Source organism: Haliotis cracherodii, unplaced genomic scaffold (assembly GCF_022045235.1).
Source record: "Haliotis cracherodii isolate W230 unplaced genomic scaffold, xgHalCrac1.p SCAF_10, whole genome shotgun sequence".
NCBI lineage: Eukaryota > Metazoa > Mollusca > Gastropoda > Lepetellida > Haliotidae > Haliotis > Haliotis cracherodii.
This window is the reverse complement of record NW_027266265.1, coordinates 43,262,765-43,286,671: the sequence shown is the minus strand read 5'-3', so window position 1 is coordinate 43,286,671 and position 23,907 is coordinate 43,262,765. Positions and strand designations below refer to the sequence as shown.

The following is a 23,907-nucleotide window of genomic DNA, read 5'->3' as shown; positions in this document are numbered from 1 at the left end:
ATTGAAAGCTGAAGATTTCACAATCGATATTGCAGTTCACAACACAGGCGACGGAATGCATGTATTTACATGTGTGCGTTACTCAGGACAATCAACATGGAAATGAAATCAATCAGTGGTTGATTAATATGCTTGAGTTGATTCCAGGGAACTTTACACGTGCCCTGGAACATGTATTTCATAACTGTAGTAGTCTGCGAGCAATATGCACGTGCGGAAGGCTCAGAGCTCCACGTGCATGATATTGCATCACATAGCGGCAACTGCCATGGAGTTGAAAATATGTTTAAATGTGGTTACTTCGTAATATTAGTCATGGGTTAAGTGGCGTCTAATCGTTGGAACTGCTTGTTTTAGTCATCCGACACAAACAGATTGCAAACATATACGAATAGGAAAATACCTAAAATAGTGACAATATCAAAATTTCAATTTATTTTACACTAAACATGCGTACATGTCAGTTGTTATATCCAACTTTATCCCAGAAGTCACAGAAGGGTGCGTTGTAATATGTATCAACGAAAGAAGATGGCGTTTTGAAGTGCTGATAGGGCCACTGGTTCTCTGAATGATACTGAGGCCAGTCCGGGACGGCCTTGACCTTGGCCCCAGTGTCAGACACACCTTGGGGGTTACCGGTCTTGGCAAAGTTTGACCAGTAACTGATAACCAAATCACTAAGAACCAATTCTTCGGGGGTGTACTTAAACCCCCCAATGCCAGCCGACTGGAATACAAACGGAACTTCCGACCCATGGCAGACATAACCTTGACAGAAGGTCAGATTGCCCCAGCCAGGGAAGGAGAACGCGTGGTCGTAAATGTACAGCCACACGTCAGCAATGCCGTACTTCACAATCTCGTGTGTGACGTGCCGTGTGGGACAACCAAAGACATAGTCTGTTGCAAGTGCGACCAAATTGTCCCTCTCGTCTTGAGGCGAGTTGGCAGGGTATTCGCGAAGGATTGCTATAGCGTGGTTAGGGTGCGTTGCTGTTACAGCAGCTTCGTAAAGAACGTTGTCTACAGGTTTGTTCCAAGCGCCGTAGATGTAGAGGCGAGTCTCTTCAGACGTTGTCCCCAACATTATAGGTTTTCTCTGGAAGTGGCCCTTGTCCATGGTAGTTACCGGTTCCCCTGTCACGATGACGCCGTCAACCCAGGGACCCCACGGCTCGAAGTCTTCCAGTAACTTTAATGAGGATAGTTTGTTCCTGATGAGGTACTGGGCGTAGGCGATGTCGGCGCTGTTCCTCTGGCGGAGGCAGCCGAGGTCCCTGGCGGTGCAGTTCAGGAGTTTGGCCATGTGAGCTCCAAGGAGGAGAGCTTCTGGGTACGTCTTGTATGGGATGGCAAAGGGGGCGCTCTCTATGATGGCGTTACGGAAATACGCCCCGCTTTCAGCCGAGCCGAGGTGAATCATTGTGGACTGCGCTCCTGCACTCTGGCCAAACATGGTCACCTGTAAAAACATGACGTAGTTGAATTATAACCATGGTATTTAGTTAGAAGTTTGTTTTCTAATATCGCCATTGGCCTCTTCATACTTCCGAAAAGTAATGAAGCTGCGCTAAATGCATTGTCCATTGTTTTAACACCACTTTGTTTGCCACAGTATTTCTGCTCACTTAGGGAAGCATGCCAGAAGTAATGCAGGTTTATCTAGGGCACGATTATGCTGACAGGCCAAGATTTGTTTGTTTGTTTGTTTGTTTTTTAACGCCGCACTCAGCAATATTCCCGCTATATGACGGCGGTCAGCAAAATTATCGAGTCTGGACCAGACAATCCAGTGATTGATATCATGAGCATCGATCCACGCAATTGGGATACGATGACATGTCTCAACCAAGTAGGCGAGCCTGACCACCCGATCCCGTTAGTCGCCTTTTACGACAAGCATAGTCGCCTTTTACGGCAAGTATGGGTTGCTAACGACCTATTCAAGTCCGGAATCTTCACGGGTCGACAGGCCAAGACTCCTAATCAGGGTCAAAATGGGATTCGAACCCACGACCACTGGATTCTGGTACGCCTATATAAAGGCAGGTATAAACAGATTTTGGTTTGGTTTGTTGTTTTACGCCGCACTCAGCAATATTTCCGCTCTATAACGGCGGTCTGGACCAGACAATTCCTTGATTGACATGAGCATCGATCTACGCAATTGGGATACGATGACATTCATCAACCAAGTCAGCGAGCCTGCCCACCCGATCCCGTTAGTCGCCTCTTCCGACAAGCATAATCGCCTTTAACGGCAAGCATGGGTTGCTGACGACCTATTCTACCCCGGATCATCATGGGTCGTATAAACAGGTAGGTATCTTGACTGATACATTAACATGAATAGGAACTAAATGTTAGCTTTGTGCATCTAAGACCATCCTCGACTATAACCATTCTATTACAGTTATAAATGCCCCTAACCAATTTAATTTGCCGCCATAGCTTCGCCTTAGAAGTGACGTCTCCATTGCATCTCTCCTATCACAAGCTTAGCACAGAACTTCTCTCGCTCGTGTAGTTATTTGATTGGGTGCCTTATTTTAGCGTCGCGCCATCGACCTGAGATCACAACGAATCTATGGTAAAGAGTGAGTGAAATATATTTATTCTAAGTGAGTGAGTATGGTTTTACGCCAGCAATATCACGGCGGGGGACACCAGAAATGGGCTTCACACATTGAACCCATTTGGGGAATCGAACCCCGGGCCTTCGGCGTGACGAGCGAACGCTTAAACCACTAGGCTACCCCACCGACTAGGCCACCAAAATCGACGATGACCAAAGGCAATTTCCAGCCTTGCTGAATATCAAAACGACCGTTTGACACGGAATCTAAATGTGACAAGTCGACAATTCTCACTCTGCTTGGGTCGCCTCCAAACGCCTTGATGTTCTCGCTGACCCACTTCAGGGCCTGTCTCTGGTCCAAGATCCCGTAGTTCCCCACGGCGTCTCCCTCGCCTTTTCCAGTTACCAGGAAACCAAGGGCACCTACGACATCAACAACGTTTCTAGGTTTAAAGGTAACAAGAATACAAGTTATACAAGAAGTTAAAAAAGAAACCTTGAATATGTTTTCTATTGGTCTGTCAATAACGTTGTAATGTGCCCGACACCGAAAGAAATATTATTTATGAAACATATTCAAGGTAAAATTGCCGGTCGGAATAAAATCGGAAAGAAAATATAATACAATTATTAAAACATGTTTTTTTTAAGTAATCACACACAAAACATATCGGACGGGCTACATGAACGTGGTGTTTTTTAAATGATTTGTTGATTAAAGGGTTTCTGCCTATTTTATATTTCCCGACTTTAAAGTTTTCTTCGTTAATGAACCCCACGTGAAGAAAAAACTGTTCAATTATTCCTTATTTAGGAATTTGACTCTTACATGTTTTGACTAAACATATAATAAAACAACTGCCTCAAAATGTGTAGATCGTTTTGCAATACAGGTACATTGTACAACATTAGATCTTGTTGAGGAGGTTGGCGATCGGTACCATTGATCAAAGATAAGATAATAAATCAAAGGGACGCAATTCTGCACAGCTGATTGTGGCGCTGTAGACAAACCGTGTCCACTTAATACTAGTAAATGAAACAAGCAATGCATTGGACTCACCGAGCCGGTAGTCCACATTGACCAGGATGATGTCGCCTTTCTGGGATAGAATGCTGCCGTCGTACAACAAGCTGCCACCACTCATGTGGACGAAGTTGCCGCCGTGAATGTAGACCATGACGGCGAGGGAGGAGGTGGCGTTGGTGCCGAGAGGGGCCCAGATGTTCAAGTACAGGCAGTCCTCAGACGTCTATGAATAACATCAAAGACTTATGAATGTACATTTAAACCTCTTTCCTTGTCTCCATGCTTCGTGAGCTTTGTTCTGAATTGTCTCTCATTTCAAATATTTATTAGTTAGTGGGTGATAGGATCAAGGTTGTGGTATGCGACCTTAAAAAATGTCGAGTTGTCGTAGTGTCGCCCTTTTGGTAAAAGTGAAAATATTATTCAAAGTACGAAAACGCGAACTCTTTTTCGCATTGTCGCGCTTTGGTTACTTTTGACACTACCAAAAGTTTTAGTAAAACAAGTGTTTCGGAAGGTTCTTCGCGGCATTTCGAAACCAAGTATTATACATAACAATATGATTAATGATACTTGGTTCGATTATTTTAGCAATGTTTTCATTGGTAATTCCACATATGATATAGACTTAAATAAAATACATCTACCACAAAGTTTCTGTAAATATCCTAACCTAACTAACCCTAAGTCTAGTTTGGGCACTCACAATGAACGTTTACTAAAAAATTTGTAACTATACTTGTTATGTGCTTATGAAAAACGTAAATCGATTGTAATGGACTGATATAGTCCTTGTGTGTTTGTATTTATGTTTCTGTATCCATGTATTGTATCATCTAGTTCCTGTGTGTATATGGTTTTGTACATACGGGTCTGATGCCTTTATGCAAATAAACTTCTTCTTCTACCAAAATTCATTTCTCAACTCTCATAATAAAACTGAGAAATACTTTTCCGTACTGTTCCTTTTAAAGACGTTTGCATCCGGTGTATATCTCCATCCTATTATAGTACATACCTGGACCCTTCGTCACCTTTGGGAAGTGACATCACCGTCTTCATCTCTCTTATCAAAGAGTTCCCATCGAACATCTGTCGCATTCAGTGTATTTCGATTTGACGGTTATTTGAACACTGTGTCATGCGAATCGTACTCAATACAAAGTTGTGAAAGTGAATGGGTCCTTATTCATGAACATAAAATTGAGATATCATAGACTGGCTTATCGAGGGTGACCGATGTATATTCGAGGGAGGATATAGTCGTATATGTATGTACTCACTATTTGAGGGCAGACCATCGGGGGGTCCAAGGCGTCACACTTGAACTGTGGACAGCCTGGTTTAATATGGGTGGCGGTGTACACGGAAGGGGCCCATGATGCAGGTTCCTTAGGGGGTGCCCATCTGGAGGTAGGTAGAGTCAGTGAGTATGGTCAAACGTCTCTAATGTTATGCTATGTGGGAGAAAAGCCCGACGTTACTGGACGTTTACAAACGGAAACCCACGAGCACGGGTACGGTTCTGACAAATCAAGAAACAATCAGGGCGAAACGAATTCCAAACCTCGGTCAGTGCAGACAGGAGTCAATCAAGGTATCGTTGACGTTAACTCGTCGTAAGAGGCGACTACCGGGATCGGGAGGTCAGGCTCGCTGCAGGTCATCGTATCCCAATTTCCAGGACGATGCTCATGATATCAATCACTGGATTGTCTGGTCCAGACTCGATTATTTACAGACCACCGTCATATAGCTGGAATATTACTGTGTGCGGCGTTAAACAACAAACAAACAAACACACAAACCTCCTCTCGCAAATAAAACAAAAGCCAACCAAAATACATCATCAACAATTAAATCTTTGACACCGAATATGTGTATGTTCCATCAAAAAATAGCCAAAAAGTTCCTACAAGACCTACCACAGTATCGGTCTTCTTGGGAGTAGATAATGAATACTCGATTCGAATGCATTTAAGTGGAGGTCAAACGTGTTGACACATTTCCAATAAATACCAAACCTGTCAGTACAACTCTACCAATCACGATACCTGTTATGCTGAAAGCGCTCGTTAAATCTCCCAAATGGATTTATTGTATATCATTATCAGGGTGAAACTGTGATTCTGATAACAGGATCCTAGAACGTAGAAGGGACGCAACTCACATTAATTTGCGAGATTCGTCACCACTCGCCCCTTTCTGTAACCTGCAAGAAGACTCGTCCCCCTATCGATAAATGTTATGTGCGAAAATACCAATCAAAATGCGTTTATGACTTGAAGTACTTGGACAAAGAAGCCCCCAGGAATATATTTTGATTTTACATAATTATGTCTTGTATATAAAATATACTCAAGATACAGATCAATCATACTGTATGATACTGTATGTCCCGATGTGTTTTAAATAACATCTGAAATATATATGATATATGGCTGAAATATGCGTGCATAATTACCCAACGAGTTGACAATTCTTTTAGCTATGCCAATTTGCGCTTAGACGAAACCCAGTCGCAAAAATGTCCACGAGGGGCACGAGTCGCTATTAGGCTTGTTCCGGAATAACACGAGTTGGTCGCGAACGTGATTTGCGCCTGAGACAACCGAACCACCCGTATTCCACTTTAAACGTAAGTGTTATCCACATGACCACATGATAACAAATGTACGTGATCAGTTACGATAACTAGTGTGTAAAGGGGCGTGATGGATTGAGGTGGGTGATGGATGGGGTCGTTGATAGATGGGGGATTTGTGATAGGCGAAGGATGATGATGAGGATGATGAGTCGGATGGAGGATGGTTGAAGGTGGATGCTTTTGCTAGTGGTGTTTAACACCACACTCAGCAATTTTCCAGCTATATGGCGGCGGTCTGTGAATTATCGAGTCTGGACCAGACAATTCAGTGATTGACATCATGAGCATCGATCAACGCAGGTCGAATATGATGACATGCATGAACTGAGTCATCTAGCATGACCATCTGATCCCATCAGTCGCCTCTTACAAGCATGGTTGCTGAAGACCAAATGGGGTAGATGTTGGGTGGGGTTAGGTTTGGTGAATATTTGCTTGGGTTGACAGATTGTCCTGAAACGAGCACGGGCGTAATAACAAACAGATAACCGCATTGTAGAGTGAGAGATGAGAGAGTGAGTAGACCCTGGTATATAACTGTGGACGTCTACAAAAACAGCTGTGTATCTTCGGGAATGGCAAGATACTGCTTATCTACGCGGACAAAGTCTGAACGTCCCAGATGTTGTTTATCAGAATAAGTCAGTAGTACATTTTGGTACATAACTGTTTATAAATAGTTTTTGGATGTTAAGCCCTAATTACATTGGTATGCCAAGATATAGTGGTTATAAGTTTACAAGCAGCGGCGTGCATGTCTCCGTCTTCATATTCTTCATGGGTGAGGTTAGGTGAAATGGGGTTAAACGTCGCGTCTAAGATTAGTACTACTCCTGACTGACGCCGATTTTATAGTGCAAGCACACTGAGATACCATGCCGCAGTTTAACATGAATATCCCACTCAGACACAGTATACAGACTCCGAGCCAACCAGTCCTTGTTTTAGAACCTTAATGCCGAGCACCAGGCAGGATAACAACAAGTACCATCTTTTAAAGTCTTTAGGTATGACGCTCTCCGGGCGGACGCTCTACCACAGAGCACGGAGGGGAAGGGGGTGATTGAGTGAGTATGGTTTTACGCCGCTTTTAGCAATATTCCAGCAATATAACGGCGGGGGACACCAGAAATGGGCTTCACACCTTGTACCCATGTCGGGAATCGAACCCGGGTCTTCGGCGTGACGAGCCAAGCTTTAACCACTAGGCTACCCGACCGACCCAACACAATCAGTGAACCAGCATGCACTACGGAGCTCTGTTTTCGGGTGGACTCATGGGATTGAAGAGTGAGTATGGTTTTACGCCGTTTTTAGCCATATTCCAGCAATATTACGACCGGGACATCAAAAATATGCTTCACACATTGTACCCATGACGGGATTCGAACCCGGGCCTTCGGCGTGGCAAGCGAACGTTTTAACCACTAGGCTACCCCAACGCTCCTTAGATTAATTACCTAGAAGATGTGTGTATTCTGTACTGGGTAAATGCTGTATTGGCACAGGGTTTAGGAGCGGGATTGGGCCAATGTGAAACATACGTCATACATACTGTGGTACAATCACATGAATGAAACACAATAGTATAACGCTTGTACTGCACTGTATATTGCTTCCAAGAGATGGGTCAGGTTGATGAAGATGAATCGCACTGCTAACCATTCTGATGGCCTCCAGATTAAAGGATGCACGTTTAAACTAATAATCAAATATGGGATCACGTCTCTTATTTATCACTGAAATAACATATTACTCAAAATAAGATAAAGAAGAGCCGATTTTTTATGTGACTGCAATTAATATGTCATGGCTGGTTGGTATTGCAACACACAGCTCCAATTGTGGGCTTACTCTTTGTTTGTTTGTTTGCTTACTTGTTTGTTGTTAAACGTCGCACTCAGCAATATTTCAGCTATATGACGGCGGTCTGTAAATAATCGAGTCTGGACCAGACAATCCAGTGGTTGACACGCACTTGAGATCGAGTCTGACCACCCTGTCCCGTTAGTCGCCTCTTACGACAGACACAGTCGCCTTTTACGGCAAGCATGGGTTTTTGAAGACCTATTCTATGACTTCTTTGTATACTATTCAAAAGAAGAGCTTTCTGTAACTTCTTTTGAATGATACAATAATCACTATAGGTAGCAAATGGGGATCCGTTTGCTCAACCGCATCATCAGTTTAACCAATGCTGATGTCTCTCATCTAGTAGACGACTCTCATTTAGTAGACGTCATAAACATATGAAGGTAAAGCACTGCTACAACGAAGAGTGACAAACCTGAGAGCACCGACAGGGGGCTGCGCATACGGCACTCCATGGTATATGACATTAGTGGCGGTCTCAGCTCCCTGAATCGGCCCGTACTTGGTGTCGGCGATCGGTGCGGCGCCGAGCCCCAGCGAGAGACAGACGGAGAGGAATACTAGACGGAGCATCCTTCCAGGGAGACGGACAGTCTGGCAGACGCGGTGTCTGAGGTGATGGCAGAGGTGACAGCTCAACTTGACCTCATATCATGTGACCGATAAGAAAACCAACCATCTGACACCATGACATCTGACTCCTGTAGGAGCACGTGACCGATAAATTGCTTAACTGCATATGTTTAGAACTGTCAATTTACAATTATTGCCAATGTCATCTCCAAGTGTAGAAGACCTTATATCACAATTAATGAGACTGTTATCAATATAAATATTATCGATGTTGTACTACGTTTATTTACTACTTTATTCTTTAATTATCAAAAGGGGCATGGGGTGGCATAGCAGTGTCGGGCGTCGCATTACTTTGGGCAGAGTTTCCGCAACTTGCTGTGTCAGGATACGCTGGTCTTTGGCGCGTATCCAAGATCTGCCTAGATTATGATTCTTTATCTGAGAGCACAATACTCGGACTTGTGAGTTACATCATTGTTATAGGGGGCACGGGTGGTCCAGTCGTCTAAGGCGCCGCGATTCGCTGTGCAGAGTAGCGTCCCTTGGGGACGCCAGAAACCTATGATTGTGAGTTCGAATCCCGGTTCGCCCCGATTATGTTTCTAGGTTTGTCATCACCATACTCGTGCACGTGGGTTTCACCGAAGTTGTAAACGTCTGAGACCTGCATCACTTTGGACTTTCCTCCCACATTAAGCTGACACGCCGTGATATAACTAGAATACTGTTAAAAGCGGCGTTAAACCCAACTCACTAACTATTGTTATAAACCTACTGCCACTTTTGTCTGTTGTATTGTGGGTATCTTCTTATCTTATAGTAACCTTGTGACAGGTACTACTTTCAAGTGAGGCCTGGTTAGAAGTTTTACATTTGAATTGTAAGACCAAGGCTTTACATTTGAAGGTTTATGAACCTGCTGTGAGGTTTTACGTTTGAATTCTAAGACCTAGGTTTTCCAATTGACATTTTCTTAACTGGCCTTTTGATGTGAATATAATGTTGATTTTTGATTGTTTAATAGTCATTAGTCAATAACCAACTGTTTTATTCCCACTGAGCCAGCGGGGCAGGCGATGAAGGAATTTCAATTTTACATGCCATGACTTTGGTTGTGTGCACGTTGTGCGTGGTCTTTCTCTAGATCCAATTCCCGTTGTACCTCGGCACACTATAATTGTTTCACTGTAAGGTATCCTGATGTTGTCTCATTTTATCTGGTATATCCTTAACAGCTACGATAAAACTACAACAGCGAGGTTATTCGGTTGCCACCTGGTATAACGTCAATGGCGGTGGGACAGTCTAGCTGTAAAGCGTTCGGTTAACCATTAGGGTATACTGTCAGGTGTGCCTCCGACCTGGAATGGCTGGCATATTGCTGAAAAGTGTTTTCGTATATCAACTACTAGGTTTCTGACGCAACTCTGTACAGCGAATCGCGGCGCCTTTGACGAGTGGGCCACCCGTGCCCCCTTTGTTTTTTATGACTTTTTTTCTAATTTTGAAAAGATTAAAATCAAATTATATTTTTACGAATAAGATCATGTAGAAGTAAACTTAAGTATCTTAAGTTATCGATATTATATCGCCAGTACAGATATTTCTGGCGATATAATATCGATAACTTAAGAAATTTTCAATTGCAACTGGGGGGTATTGTTTATTTTCCTCCTCAGCTTATATGGATAACGTCTGAAGCTGGTACAAGGTGAGAGTAAATATCACTTCCGTAATCATTTGTCTCCAACGTACAGGGGCGGTCGGGTAGCCTATTGGTTAAAGCTTTCGCTCGGTACCCCGAAGACCCAGGTTCGATTCCCGACATGGGTACAATGTGTGAAGCCCATTTCTGGTGTCCCCGCCGTGATATTGCTGGAATATTGCTAAAAGCGGCGTAAAACCATACTCACTCACTTACTCCAACGTACATAAGCAAGGCTAATGTAAAAAAACACAACTTTATTATTTATATATTATTTTCTACATAAATATATACTACAAAACACATGGACGATTGATGGGTGAAATACCTCACATAGAACACGAACCCATACATGATCCCTGCAAAACACAAAACACAGGGTGTTACTAACCAACAAACCTAAAACAATAGTGTTAAAAAATATTTAAGGAGGGCAAGAACGTTGCTTTTTATTAAATATGATATTAAGCCTCAGTAAAATGTCGGAATGTGTCGCTTTAACCCTCGTGGTCACTGCATTTTCCGCCACACAACAAATGAAAGAAAATAAATATGCCGACACATGAAAATAAACAAGTGTCGGCTAGGTTCGTTGTTTATCCAACTGTTTGTCGTTATAAACGCATTATTCATTCTTCCGAATCGTTAATCCAGACTGGACCGTTCATAATGAAATCGTGTGGAATAACAAATATTCGTATACAACGAAACCATTATTATGCAGTAATATGGCTATACTCCTGACAGCAATGGCATGCGTTGTAGATCATCCTGTAATGTTAACATAAATAACTTAAATAGAGGATATTTCATGTGTCGAGTGACACATTCTGATCTCCTTCTTTCCCCTCGTCACGAGATGAGAGAAACATAATATTTCACGAGACCTATAGAAGGTGGAATATCCTATTTATTATATACTTTTTAGAGTTTTGTAGTTGTCTACCGGAAAATTATATTTTTAATTACGAAGGTAAAACCTTGAAACGTAAATTCTCCCAACCTGACACACAGGACTGGTTTACCACGCTTTGTATTGGCGACTTAATAAGTAATGCGTGTGGGCAAAATCTTTAAAAATATATCCAAAAGTATAAAAAAAAATATTTAGGGTCACGAAAATTCTTTAGCATACATTTGGATATGATTATATACAAAAACGACTTTAACCGCTGTTAGAAGCGGAAAAATACACGCTGGTCAAATAATAAAAATGGCGCTTTGCGAAACGAACAGTCTCGATTGACGAGTTATTAATGAGAAATCCACAGTTTATAACAAAACATTTTCGAGAGAAAAACAAACGGCAAGAAGTGATATTAACTCCATTAATGACCATCTGCCATTATTTTGCCTTTTCAACGTGGAGCTCACGTAAAAGGGACGTCAACAGTTTGAGTAGGGGTCAGACATTTACGATACTGGGAGACACAAGCTCCTCGCAGCGATAGCCCGTTCGCTTGGAAGGAGCTTGATGGGAGACAGTTTAAGGGGAGGTAACTCTTGTATGATAATAGTACCGTCAAAGTAATATGTTCACTGCAGTGAAATATCAAGTGTTGTGTTCACTGAAATATCACTTTTTCAACTTCAGAAAACTCAGTATTTCACACTGAAGTATATAATAAATATTTTAAAAAACAAAGCGTAGAAGTGTTTGGAACAGTCAATAATTATATACATATCTATTTTCAAAAGAATCACGGACGAACATTCAATGTCAGAATTTACTTTTTACCTGAGTTTTTACCACTTTTATTTTTGGTCAAACTGTTCTTTTGGTCGGATTGAAGAAATTCATAGTCTCCACTGGATGAAGAATTTACATCCTTCTCGAACGATTTCGGATCTTCCGTTGATTTTACGTCTGTCGAAACAGGAATTAACAGGTCATCAGAATCCCCTCGAAAATGCACGTATTTTTTATGCAAATCCTCATCCACACTGACAGCAACAGAAGCTGCCGTTCTCGTGGATGCTTCAACTTCAGCCCAGTCACCGGCACTGTTGGAGGCAGTATTTTTCGTAGTGTTTTTTCCCCCCGGCCCAACTTTTACAGGAGAGGAACTCCTAGGTGTTACTAATGATCCTTTCGATGGAGTCTTTGATACTGGTTTTGGGGTAGATGCGTTCTTCTGGATAGCTGCTGGTTTAACAGCTACGATCTTATTGTTAGCTGCTGGTCTGGGAGTTGGTGCTGTTTTAGGTCGTTGGGACCCAGTTGAAAGTTTGGTCCCACTGGAAAGCTTCGTGGGACTCGTACTGGAAGAGCGAGGGTGGTCCTTCTTCCCAACATCCTTTGAAGGAGAAGATTTGCCAGAAGCAGCAACTAACGGACTGATCTTGAAGATGTCTTTCACAGGACTTGATCGCCCAGTATTGGTTCCGAGGTTTGTTGGTGTAGTTCTTCCCCCCGATACCGGCCTTTTCACCACCGCAGGACTTCCTTTCACAGGTGAATCCTTCTGCGGAGAGGACTTTCCAGAAACATCTTTAACGGGTGTTGTCCTTCCAGATATGAGAGTGGCCTTTGCTGTAACGGGAGTGGTTCTTCCGTTTTCCGACGCCTTTCCATTATCCTTCTGTGGAGGACGGGGAGGTTCTTTTGAAGCCGCCCTGAAGACTGAATCTTTTGTCGATTTAGCGGTGTAATGACTCTCTGGCTCCGTGATGGAGATGGCGGGTACGTTGATCCCTCCTTCAGTCTGTGGTTCTAATTCATCTATAAACGTCACATGTGCTAATGACTTCTTAACAGTTCCTTTAACCGGGAGTTTATCGTTGGCATTAGCTTCTTCAACGTTTATAACATTGTCCGTTGACCTTTGAGACCCTCTCCTTTTTGCGTTGCTTGACCATAACTTGAAGAATCTTTTTGTGTTCTTTTTCTTCTCCTTCTGGGTCATTAGCTTCTTCTTCTTCTTCTTCTTAGTTTTTGGTTTCTTGAAGTGACTCAGTGCTATCCGAGCCCTGATCAACTTCCGTGTGTGTTCGCTGATGTCACTTGCGTCGTCGTTGAGGGTAGCCCGGTCGTAGCAATAGTCGACTAGCTTGGACACCACGAACGCGATTACACCTACTGCTACCAACCCGGCCGCCGATATGAAGGCTTTGCTTAAGTCATCCATGCCGGACGAGGACCCTGCAAGGAACACACGTGATCATATTAGTCCAAGACAACATTTAGAAAACGAGTGAGTGAGTGAGTGAGTGAGTGAGTGAGTGAGTGAGTGAGTGAGTGGGTGGGTGGGTGGGTGAGTGAGTGAGTGAGTGAGTGAGTGAGTGAGTGAGTGAGTGAGTGAGTGAGTGAGTGAGTGAGTGAGTGAGTGAGTGAGTGAGTGAGGATTTACACCGTTTTAAACAATATTCCAGCAATTGGGCGTACCAGAAACGTGGACTCATTGTACTCATGTTGGGAATCCAACCCGGGCTTTCAGTTTGACGAGCGAATGCTTCAAACACTAGGCTACACCCAGCGCCCCTAACAAATCAGTGAGAACAAACTAACAGTGACTTTGTTGGATTTAACGCCGCTTTGAACAGTATTTCCGTTATGACACAGCGTGTCATCTATGTGGGAGGAAAGCCTGAAAGGATACAGTTCGTAGATGTTTGCCATCTTGACACCAAGGAGCACAAGCATGGTGATCAAATCAAGAATAACAATCATCCCTATGACCATGGATTCCTGGCGCACATGATAGATGCACATCTGCACAACGAAATCCGGCTTCCAGACCAGTGGGTTATCGTGTCAGCTCAAACAAACAGAAATGACAGAACATTGATTTTAACAAGAATGGGCAAATTTTAAAATTGTGTTTTGGAATTTTTTTATTAGTAAGTGGGTTAAATGTTTACAAGAACAATTACAGACATTGGCTAAAATGTATGAAAAGGGCAGTTTTCTTTCGATTTCTAAGAATACATTTTTTTCAAAAAACGAAAGGTTCATTATTTGCTGTTATTGTATTTACCACTACTGGAAAAAAACATGCATGACTTGCAAATATCCTCATTGTCCTTTTAAACGACATCTTGTTGGACATACTACGAGAGCCTTGGCAACCTAATTCTCGCCCGCGGCAGCTGGTGTAAGCACCTTTTGCTTGATTGGATCACAATATATAATGCTGTCTTGTTCATTATGTATGAATGTCTCAATAAACCCATAGAATAGACCCTGTCTTTACCGTGTAAGTTGCATATCGGCTTAACAGGCGTCACCGATTAATTACCAGCCTGCCCGTCAGCCCGAGTCTATTATGCAGATGCAGGGTCAGTTTTGAAAAGTTTCAAGCCCGATGTTCGGGCTATTATTGTATTCCCTACATTTCCTAAGCATTCTAGTTTTATTCCAATGTAAGAGGTAAAAGAACGGTAAACGTTAAACACATTATTCAGTCACTTCCGGGCATGTTAATATCAAGTTTCTGTCCCAATGCTATTCTCCTATTTAACCTCTTGTTACTTTTGTTCGACAGTCCAGAAACCTCTGGACTTGCAAAATTTTATCTGGTCTCTAACTTTGCAGTCCGGTTGTCTGACTGAAATTTGGGGGAATTTTATGCACTGGGTATTACGACAAATAACCTGCACCCATTCGCATTCACGGTCCGATTCGAATGTTACGACTAACCGTACAATGAAATTACACATGTGAGGAAAGTAGTAAATTTATTTGCGCTTCTCAAACCTGAAAATGTGGCAAATGCCAAATGGTACAAAAGTCTATAGTAATGTCAAAGTTTCGAGATAGCGCTATGTAAGCGGGCAAAATATGTATTTATATAGTGAGGCCTTCGGGGCTGAAGAATAGGTTCGAGATATCGGTACATTCGAGATAATGAGGTTCGACTGTAATTTCTCTGGCTGGATGCTTGAGGTTGTCGGTTCGTGAATAAGTTGAACCCCATGGTGCGAGGTGATTCCTTTTCATAAACCGACAGTAACAAGTATGTTTTCTGACTTAAAACACATCTGTACTTTCTAAAATTTGAAATAGGTTTATACTTTGGCAGGGGTAGGGCCTAACAGTCTATGCTTGTCGTAAGAGGCGACCAAATGGATGGAGTGGTCGGGCTCGGTGACTTGCTTAATTGCTGTCATCGTACCCTGAATGCGAGGATCGTTGTAAACAATATCAGTCACTGGTTTGTGTGGTCCAGATACGACTATCTACAGACCGGCGTCAAATAGCTGGAATACTGCTAAGTGAGACGTTCAACAGCAAACTATAAAAAAAAAACGACAAAACATTCTTTTGATGAAAGTATTTCGAAACTAATCCATTGCTCTTTGAAGTCTGTTTGAGCTCTGGATGGCGACATGCTTTTCCCCTCAAAATTCAAATGTCAAAATAACAAAATGTATCCGTCAAATCCAAATGTATGTTAATTGAAATGCATTTTCACAATAATGTAAGCATGAAACATTAACAACAAATTCTCCATCCATGAAGGTAAACGGATCGTTAGTACAATAGAGTGAAGGCACACATGTGTTTTAATTAAGAAATTAACGACCACGGGTCGTTTATTTCCTATACGAGATATCAACATTATGTATTATTATCTTATACATGTATCTAACACTCTTCACATTTTAATATAGGTGATACAGTAAGCGAGACCGATTTCATATTGTTTTTCATGCAATGTACCAAAACACTTCTGGCAAATTAAAAAAACAAAATTTATCCAGGGTTGATTTTAGCTGAAATAGCTATAACAATAATTCAAAATAATGTTCGAAATGGGCATATTTCTCTCAAACAAAGCATTCATTATTATTATCTACAGATTAAAATTAAAAATGCAGCGAAGAGGTTGGGTGATCCTGGTACACTCAGGCTGGTTAGGCCTATCATAAGCTCAGGGCCCTTGTCCCCACTACACGCAGCCCAGACAGCGAATGGGACATCTCCCAGGAAGCGCTGCCTGGTCAAACGCACCCAGAACCTTTCGGATAATGTGAAGATTCCCCAACACTGCAGCCTTCTGCATTACCCAGATTGTCAGAAGGGCTGCATTCCCGGGAGCAAACACGGGTACTTTCCTAATGTCAGTCAACAGATTGGGAGGCACTAAACCTAAGGCACCGAGAACAATGGGGAGTCGGACAACTTGGTACTTGGGATGCAAGCGTGACATTTCGAAAGCGAGGTCCGCATATTTGCCATGTTTTTCCTCAATTTTGTCAATCACATTAGTGTTAAGGAGGGCAGAAAATTCGATGATATAAAGGATTTCATTGGATTTATCAATAAGGACAAGATTAGGTTTGTTGGCCTGGATACGTCTGAGCAGAGACCATATAATAGATGGTCTCTGGTCTGAGGCTATAAATGGGCCGATTCAAAAGGATATTGTATTTATCATTTTCCATGACCCACTCTACATAGCATGGCGAAGACGGTAATACAATTATCGAGCTACACCATCATGTCGTTTAAGATACTGTGTTTGTGCCAAAGCTGGGCATCCACTGACAATGCGTTGGACAGTCTCATTAATTTCATTACATAATTTTGATGCAAAATCACACATTGACGGTTTGGAGTGGGAGGTGACTGGTCCTGAACAGCAAACAGAAAACCTTCTGTTTCACTTTTCAGGCCAGACGATTTCATCCAAGCAAAGGACTCTGCAGGATTGCTGATCTTCTCAATACACTGCACATAAACTCGATGCAGTGGTCGTTTAGATAGCCTCACCTTGAAAAACTGAGTCTGGACCGACTTGACATGGCACTTCACTTGGTTGACACTCATTTCTGTACCGTCCAGCAGTACAGAACCATCAACAAAATCAAAACCGACATTGATATTATGTCCCACATCCTTGGCTAGTTTTAGAATACTGTGGAATGCCTTGTTTTCATCATGAGCTTGACATGCTTCACAAGAGGATCATCAGACAAAATAAATGTGTGCAAAAGTGCACACAAGAATTCTATCATGAATAGCCCCAACGTTAATCAAACCACGTCCTCCCATAAATATAAGCGATTGAGGGAAGAGCGAGGGTGGTGGGAGCTATTGTCTGACATGATTCTTCGCGTGAGGGTGTATTAATATTGTTGTTGTTGTTGTTGATGGTGTTGTTGTTGTTGTTGTTGGTGGTGGTGGTGGTGTTTTAAATTTGCGAAAGGTTGGGTTTCAGGTTTTCACTCTTATTCAAATTAGTAACACTGTCTACGCCTGATATACGCGAATGACTTGTATCTTATTAAGCAATGAAAATCGATTTTCATGTAAATATTTGAACACTATAACTCAATGAGAAACATAGGTCGTCATTAACTCCTACATTAGCAAATAGTTGTATTGATGTCAGATCAGCAACAATTCCACTTATTGATTATTATGACATCTAGACACACGGGTGCTTCTTCATTAAGGTAATTATAACGCTGTGCCCTTCTTACCACGCTAAGCTACACTGGATCCCCAGTTGGCTTGTTTGTTGTTTAACGCCGTACTCAGCAATATTCCAACTATATGACGGTTGTCTGCAAATAATCAAGTCTGGACCAGACAATCCAAAGTTAACGTCATGAGCATCGATCTACGAAATTGGGATACGATGACATGCATCAGCAAAGTCAGCGAGCCTGATCACCCGATACCGTCAGACGCCTATTATTACAAGCATAGTCGCCTGTTACGGCAAGCATGGGTTGCTGAAGACCTACTCTACCCCGGATGTTCACGGGTGGGGCCTCCTGTACCCTAAAGTTAGTTACTGAAATGAGGATCGGTGGTTACAATGCCACTTGACAGAGTACGTGTCACTGTTCCACAACGATATGGACCCTTGCTATAGCTCTTGCTATCAAACAGAAGTGTCCCAGCCTCTGTTTGAACTATTTATAGGCCGATCGGATCGAGCTAAATATTGCAGATACAACATTCACTCGTTCAGGTCAAACATGAAGACGAATACAAGTATACCAATGAGATACTTTTTGTTCAATGACACTTTCTACGAAATAAAATTAACGTTTTAACTTTTTTTTAAAATTTTTTATAGCTATTGTTAATAATATTCATATTAACACACATTTTCAAGTTACTGACATGCAAAAGAAAGTATACTCTTGTATACAATTGTATTTAATCAAAACGTTACTTTATCAAAATAGTCGCCGAAACAATGCAGGCGTAAGGTCCAAAACACTACTATGATACCCGTATCAGATACATCACTATCAAATAACCATTTCTTGTTTGTTTCATTTCAGCCTGACATCAAACATAGGTGTATACTTTCCTTTGGCCAGGCAGTTTATGATTTTCAATCTGAGAAAGTTTAAAGAGATATTCGAGAACGGTCGTTTCCAAAATAGTGTCGTACTTACTCTGAGCCTTGACCTTGACAACCAATATTGTTGTCAGTATCCACAAGCAGACTTGGTCGTTCAGGTTCATGGCGATATGAGCGCGGGTTAATGAGGTACTTATTTCCCTGTGTTATTCACAAGCATGTCCATAGGAGTCCATGTCCCTAACAAATACACAATCCGTTTGAAACACAAACCTCATGATTGAAACATACATAAAACTATGTACATATCACGTCGTTAGTGAAATGTACAGTTGTGTAACTGGACACACTCCGTGACTAAAGTGTAGTGGCATGCACCAGCCATTGCAATATAGAACCAGCCATGGCCCGTCAATCACAATTTGAAATACCTCATACAGGTCAACGTATCACACCATTTCAGCCATACACAAATAAATGTGCTTCAGTCACTGTGGACGATAACAACCGATCATAGGAATTCGTCACAGACGCACTTGCCAAACTTCGCAGTCACTGCCAAGTTTTTCAAATATACAATTGTATCTCACCAGTGCTGAGTGTTCAATACCCACACAAGCCTTGTGTAGATCCGTCGTTCCGCTCGGCCGCGCGGCTTTGTGAACTACGGAACTTAACACAACCAGCGTAATGCTTTAGAATAAGCTTATGAAAGCCACCAGACCTTGTGACAAGCTTCTTAGTAGCACAGCCGGTGGTGTTGATAGCTATGTACAAAACACGTCATTGTTCACGTCAACTAACCATGCTGAAAACAGTACTACCGTCTAACTTCTTTGAGAGGCATGTAGAAGTCGGAGCACTAATTAAGGATAAGATTTATGGAAGAATAACTTTATTACAGTGAGGAGCGACATTTCGGTGTAGGTTCTAACACCATTAACATCTATCACTTGCTTGATAACGGTGTTGGAACCTACACCAAAACGTCGCTCCCAACTTAATAAATTAGCTGTTCATCCATATATCTTAAACTAATTAGTATTTCCGGCGTAATATTAACGAAGTGCCCGCACACCCTTGGGTGGGCATGCCCGAAAAAAAGCCAAAGGTTGGGTTTTCAAAATAATCTAGGCAGCGGTTACGGGCGGAAGTTTTGTCCGCCATTGCGTGGTCGCGATAAGGTATTTAATGCTCGAAAAAACTGATCCAATTACGAACCCTAAAATAACAGTACCGCTTGATTGGTGATTGTGAACGAGACTTGTCGCTCCAAGCGTTAAATAAGAGACTTACAGCATGTACCATTGGTTAATGGTGCTTTTTTACTTTTTATAATGGATCAAAATTAAAAAAACACATTGACATTTAAAAAGGTAGTTTTAATGAATCAATGCTAAAACCACCCACTCATTAATTGATGGGTATTACTATTCGTGACGTCAGTGCTGTTCTCACCCGTGTATGTCTAATCGAAGCTCCGCACAGCGATATGACGTTAACTTCTGAAAGCGTAACGAATGATATCGAGCTACTTTGAAATCCTTCCGAAAAACGGTGGACATTTAATTTACATGCGTTATTGACATCGTGCGTAGGCGATATATCTTGCGAACGGTTGTGTTTAATCTTTTTGATTAGTTTTTGTTTCAAACACACCCGATATCTTCTCACGAGAGAGGGTAATAAAAATATTTTTTGAGAGATTTATTTGTCATAAAATGTAAGAAATTAATACAAACTTGGAATTCTGGTGTTATTTCTTTAATAACACACATACTATATTCCCCGTTGGGTATTCTGGCGTACGAACCGTGAAGATACAGGTTAGAATAGGTCTTCAGCAACCCATGCTTGCCGTAAAAGGCGACTATGATTGTCGTAAGAGGCGTTTAACGGGATCGGGTGGTCAGGCTCGCTGACTTCGTCGATGCATCGATCCCAACTGCGTGGATCCATGCTCATGTTGTCAATCACTGGAATGTCTGGTCCAGGGCGGATTATTTACAGACCGCCGTCATATAGCTGGAATATTGCTGAGTGCAGCGTTAAACAACAAACAAACAAAGGAAAATATTCAGGCGTACAACAAGGCCTAAGCACATCATACTACACGTTGTAGTACTAACAACACCTGGTGGTCAATATAGTCTCTAAGATAGATACTAATTGGTGGCATGTCATCCTGCAAAGACAGTTAAAGATGTTGTAAAATAAAAGTCATTGTTAACGCATAAGTAGCGTTCAAAGATTAAGTAGAAGGTTTAAATTTTTCATTAAAATGTCATAGCCTGCCTGGACACGTGATGGTCATACATAATGTACACATATCAATATATGTCACTCCCTACCTATAAACGTATGGGTCACACCCTACCTTGTAACGTAGGGGCCTTGTCTATATAGAAACATATAGTTTACAACTTACCTAGAAACGCATACTTTACACCCTACCTAGAAACATATGGGTCATGTCTATCTGGAAACTAGAATAGTTTACACCCTACCTAGACACACATGGGTCATGTCTATCTGGCAACTATAGTTTACACCCTACCTAGAAACATATGGGTCATGTCTATCTGGCAACTATAGTTTACACCCGACCTAGAAACATATGGGCCATGTCTACCAGACAAGTATGGGTCACATCCTACCTAGATACTTTTTAATAAGAAGCTTTTTCCAAAATAAGGGATAAGTGAGACAGCCCAGAATACAACTTCAACCTCAAAAACAGGTTTCGATTTCTCCCAAGGGTGCAATGGGATGCCCATTTCTGTTGACCACCGACGTGGTATTGCAGGAACATTGAAGCCCCTCATTCACTCCAATATTACACTGAACATATAATTTTCCCATTCGTATTGTTACACATGTACATCTTGTCGCTAATGACAGCGGTTCGTTATCGTTTATCAATATGTATAGTTCTATGCTGGTTAATATTGCACAAAGTACATGAATGGTACAATTCTTTATCGAGCGTTCCCATTCACGGCGTTCGTTCAAGATTAAACTAATTAGCCAGTCAAAGGTACTCCGCCACAGCACACCGTGTCAATGTGTAAAATATTTAACCATTTCATGACCGGCGAAGATTCTATTTTCTTGCTTTCGTGTTTGCAACGAGATCATTAAGCTTTTTTTTCGCTCAAAGCATTCGTCGATGTCTACAAACTCGCTGGAAATTGCTGACATTAACTTTTCAACTATGACGCTACCTTGAAGCCATGCAAAGTGAGCATGGTGTTACACAACTGTTAGTAATATTCCAGCAATATCACAGCGGGGGACTCCAGAAGTGGGTTTCACCATGTGGGGAATCGAACCCGGGTCTTCGGCGTGACGAGCGAAGGCTTTAACCACTAGGCTATCTCACAGAAGCATTGCATTTTGTTAATGAAATGATTTTCAGTTGATACGGCTTTTAAACCGTGTTAAATACTCTTGAAATGCTTAAACCTTGTTTCGTTACACCGTAATAGACACACTTCTTTAATGCTTCCATTAAGATTCCGATACTTTTTTAATAGTTTTATCTAAACCGTGTTTTGGGATCACCCATGAATGATAATAAATACAGACATGCCACCATGTAGCTGCTCCTTTGCCCTGTGGTAGTTCTCAACTACTCTACGCCCCGTGAAGATTCCGGGGTAGAATAGGTCTTCAGCAACCCATGCTTGCCGTAAAAGGTGACTATGCTTGTCGTAAAAGGCGACTGACGGGATCGGGTGGTCAGGCTCGCTGACTTGGATGATGCATGTCATTGATCCAAATTGCGTGGTTTGATGCTCATGATATTAATCACTGGATTATTTACAGACCGCCGTCATATAGCTGGAATATTGCTGAGTGCGGCGTTAAACAACAAACCAATCAACTCCACTACTCTACAGGTGGTTCTGAATCCCACACTAGCTTCCAGACACTGGCTTGGCAGTGTCCTGACTAAGTGTCAATAATATACAGTTACGAGTGAGTGAGTGAGTATGGTTTTACGCCGCTTTTAGCAATATTCCAGCAATATCACGGCGGGGGACACCAAAAATGAACTTAACACATTGTACCCATGTCGGGAATCGAACCCGGGTCTTCCGCGTTACGAGCGAATGCTTTAACCACTAGTCTACACGAACGCCCCATACGATTACGACCATTTTCGGCTGCTTTCTTCTCACATGAACGGACATGCAATGACATACATGTAAATGAAAAACTGTGAGTAAGTTGGGTATAATACTGATTTTAACATTATTCCTGTTATATCAGATTAATGGGAGAAGAGACCGATGTCGTGTAGGTCTCCGATGTTTACCACTTTTATATAACCCACTATTATGGTATGGTGCTGACAAACCTAGAAACATAATCAAGACGAACAGGGATTCGAACCCACGATCAAACGTGTATGGCGTGCCCAAGGGATGCAACTCTTCAGACAGTTGTTCAATGCCTAACTCACTCAGTCACGTGAACATCCTTCACAAATAAATGTTCCAGAAAAGATGGATAAACGGAGAGTAGTGACTGTGGCATAAAGCTCGGTTCAGCAAGTTCTGGTCTTATCACAGTGCAGAATGCCTGGAATAGGCTTTACACATCCGGGGTGGGAAATGAAACCTGGGTCTTTGTACACAGTGCAAACGCTGCAACCACTACACTGCCTCACCACTGGCGCTGGGTCAAGGATTATGACCAAAGAGTGTGTTTCGTAGGAACTGCACCCAAGGTAAGGGGATAGTGGTAAGGTGTCTCAAAAGTAGCATCACACACCTTGCCTGCTGACTATTCAATGTATTAACTATTTAGTCTAACACTGGATCCAGCAGCATCACTTTGGTGAAACCCACAAGCACTGTTTATGGGGTATGTATGGTTTGTGTGTGCGTGCACGTGTTTACCACTTCAGTGAAACCCACAATCACTGTTTGTGTGAGTATGTGTGGTGTGTGTGTGTGTGTGCGCATGTGCGTGTGCGTGTGCGTGCATCACTTTGGTGAAACCCACAAGCACTGTTTATCGGGTATGTGTGGTTTGTGTGTGTGTGCACATGTTAACTACTTCAGTGAAACCCACAATCACTGTTTGTGTGAGTATGTGTGGTGTGTGTGTATATGTGTGTGTGGTGTGTGTGCGTGTGCTCATGTGTTTATCACTTCAGTGAAACCCACAAGCACTTGTACTAAGAAACCACAAACCCCAATCAGGGTGAAGTTTATATTC

At 42.1% G+C, this 23,907-nt stretch overlaps 2 protein-coding genes across 2 annotated transcripts; both read right to left on the bottom strand.

The window, feature by feature from the left end:
- Positions 1–409: 409 nt before the first annotated feature.
- On the bottom strand, positions 410–8,772 carry LOC139451000 (cAMP-regulated D2 protein-like). The gene is made up of 5 exons (XM_071232822.1): positions 8,546–8,772; positions 4,895–5,018; positions 3,645–3,834; positions 2,874–3,004; positions 410–1,465 (listed from the first exon to the last, which is right to left on the bottom strand). Exons 1-5 carry the CDS (start codon positions 8,701–8,703, stop codon positions 461–463), a joined length of 1,608 nt encoding a protein of 535 aa, XP_071088923.1. The 5' UTR covers positions 8,704–8,772; the 3' UTR covers positions 410–460.
- A 1,937-nt stretch (positions 8,773–10,709) lies between these two features.
- On the bottom strand, positions 10,710–19,197 carry LOC139450992 (cylicin-2-like). The gene is made up of 2 exons (XM_071232816.1): positions 18,773–19,197; positions 10,710–13,553 (listed from the first exon to the last, which is right to left on the bottom strand). The coding sequence occupies exons 1-2, from the start codon at positions 18,840–18,842 to the stop codon at positions 12,139–12,141; spliced, it is 1,485 nt and encodes a 494-aa protein (XP_071088917.1). The 5' UTR covers positions 18,843–19,197; the 3' UTR covers positions 10,710–12,138.
- Positions 19,198–23,907: the final 4,710 nt, after the last annotated feature.

What these genes read in the sequence shown, in the direction of transcription:
- LOC139451000 (XM_071232822.1), bottom strand. Translation starts at nt 8,703, where the DNA reads ATGCTCCGTCTAGTATTCCTCTCCGTCTGTCTCTCGCTGGGGCTCGGC. An exon ending in CGATGGTCTGCCCTCAAATA is followed by an intron (nt 3,835 to 4,894) that starts GTGAGTACATAC and finishes TGTTATTCATAG; the next exon opens with ACGTCTGAGGACTGCCTGTA. An exon ending in CAATGTGGACTACCGGCTCG is followed by an intron (nt 3,005 to 3,644) that starts GTGAGTCCAATG and finishes TTGATGTCGTAG; the next exon opens with GTGCCCTTGGTTTCCTGGTA.
- LOC139450992 (XM_071232816.1), bottom strand. Translation starts at nt 18,842, where the DNA reads ATGAACCTGAACGACCAAGTCTGCTTGTGGATACTGACAACAATATTG. An exon ending in TGTCAAGGTCAAGGCTCAGA is followed by an intron (nt 13,554 to 18,772) that starts GTAAGTACGACA and finishes TGTTCCTTGCAG; the next exon opens with GGTCCTCGTCCGGCATGGAT.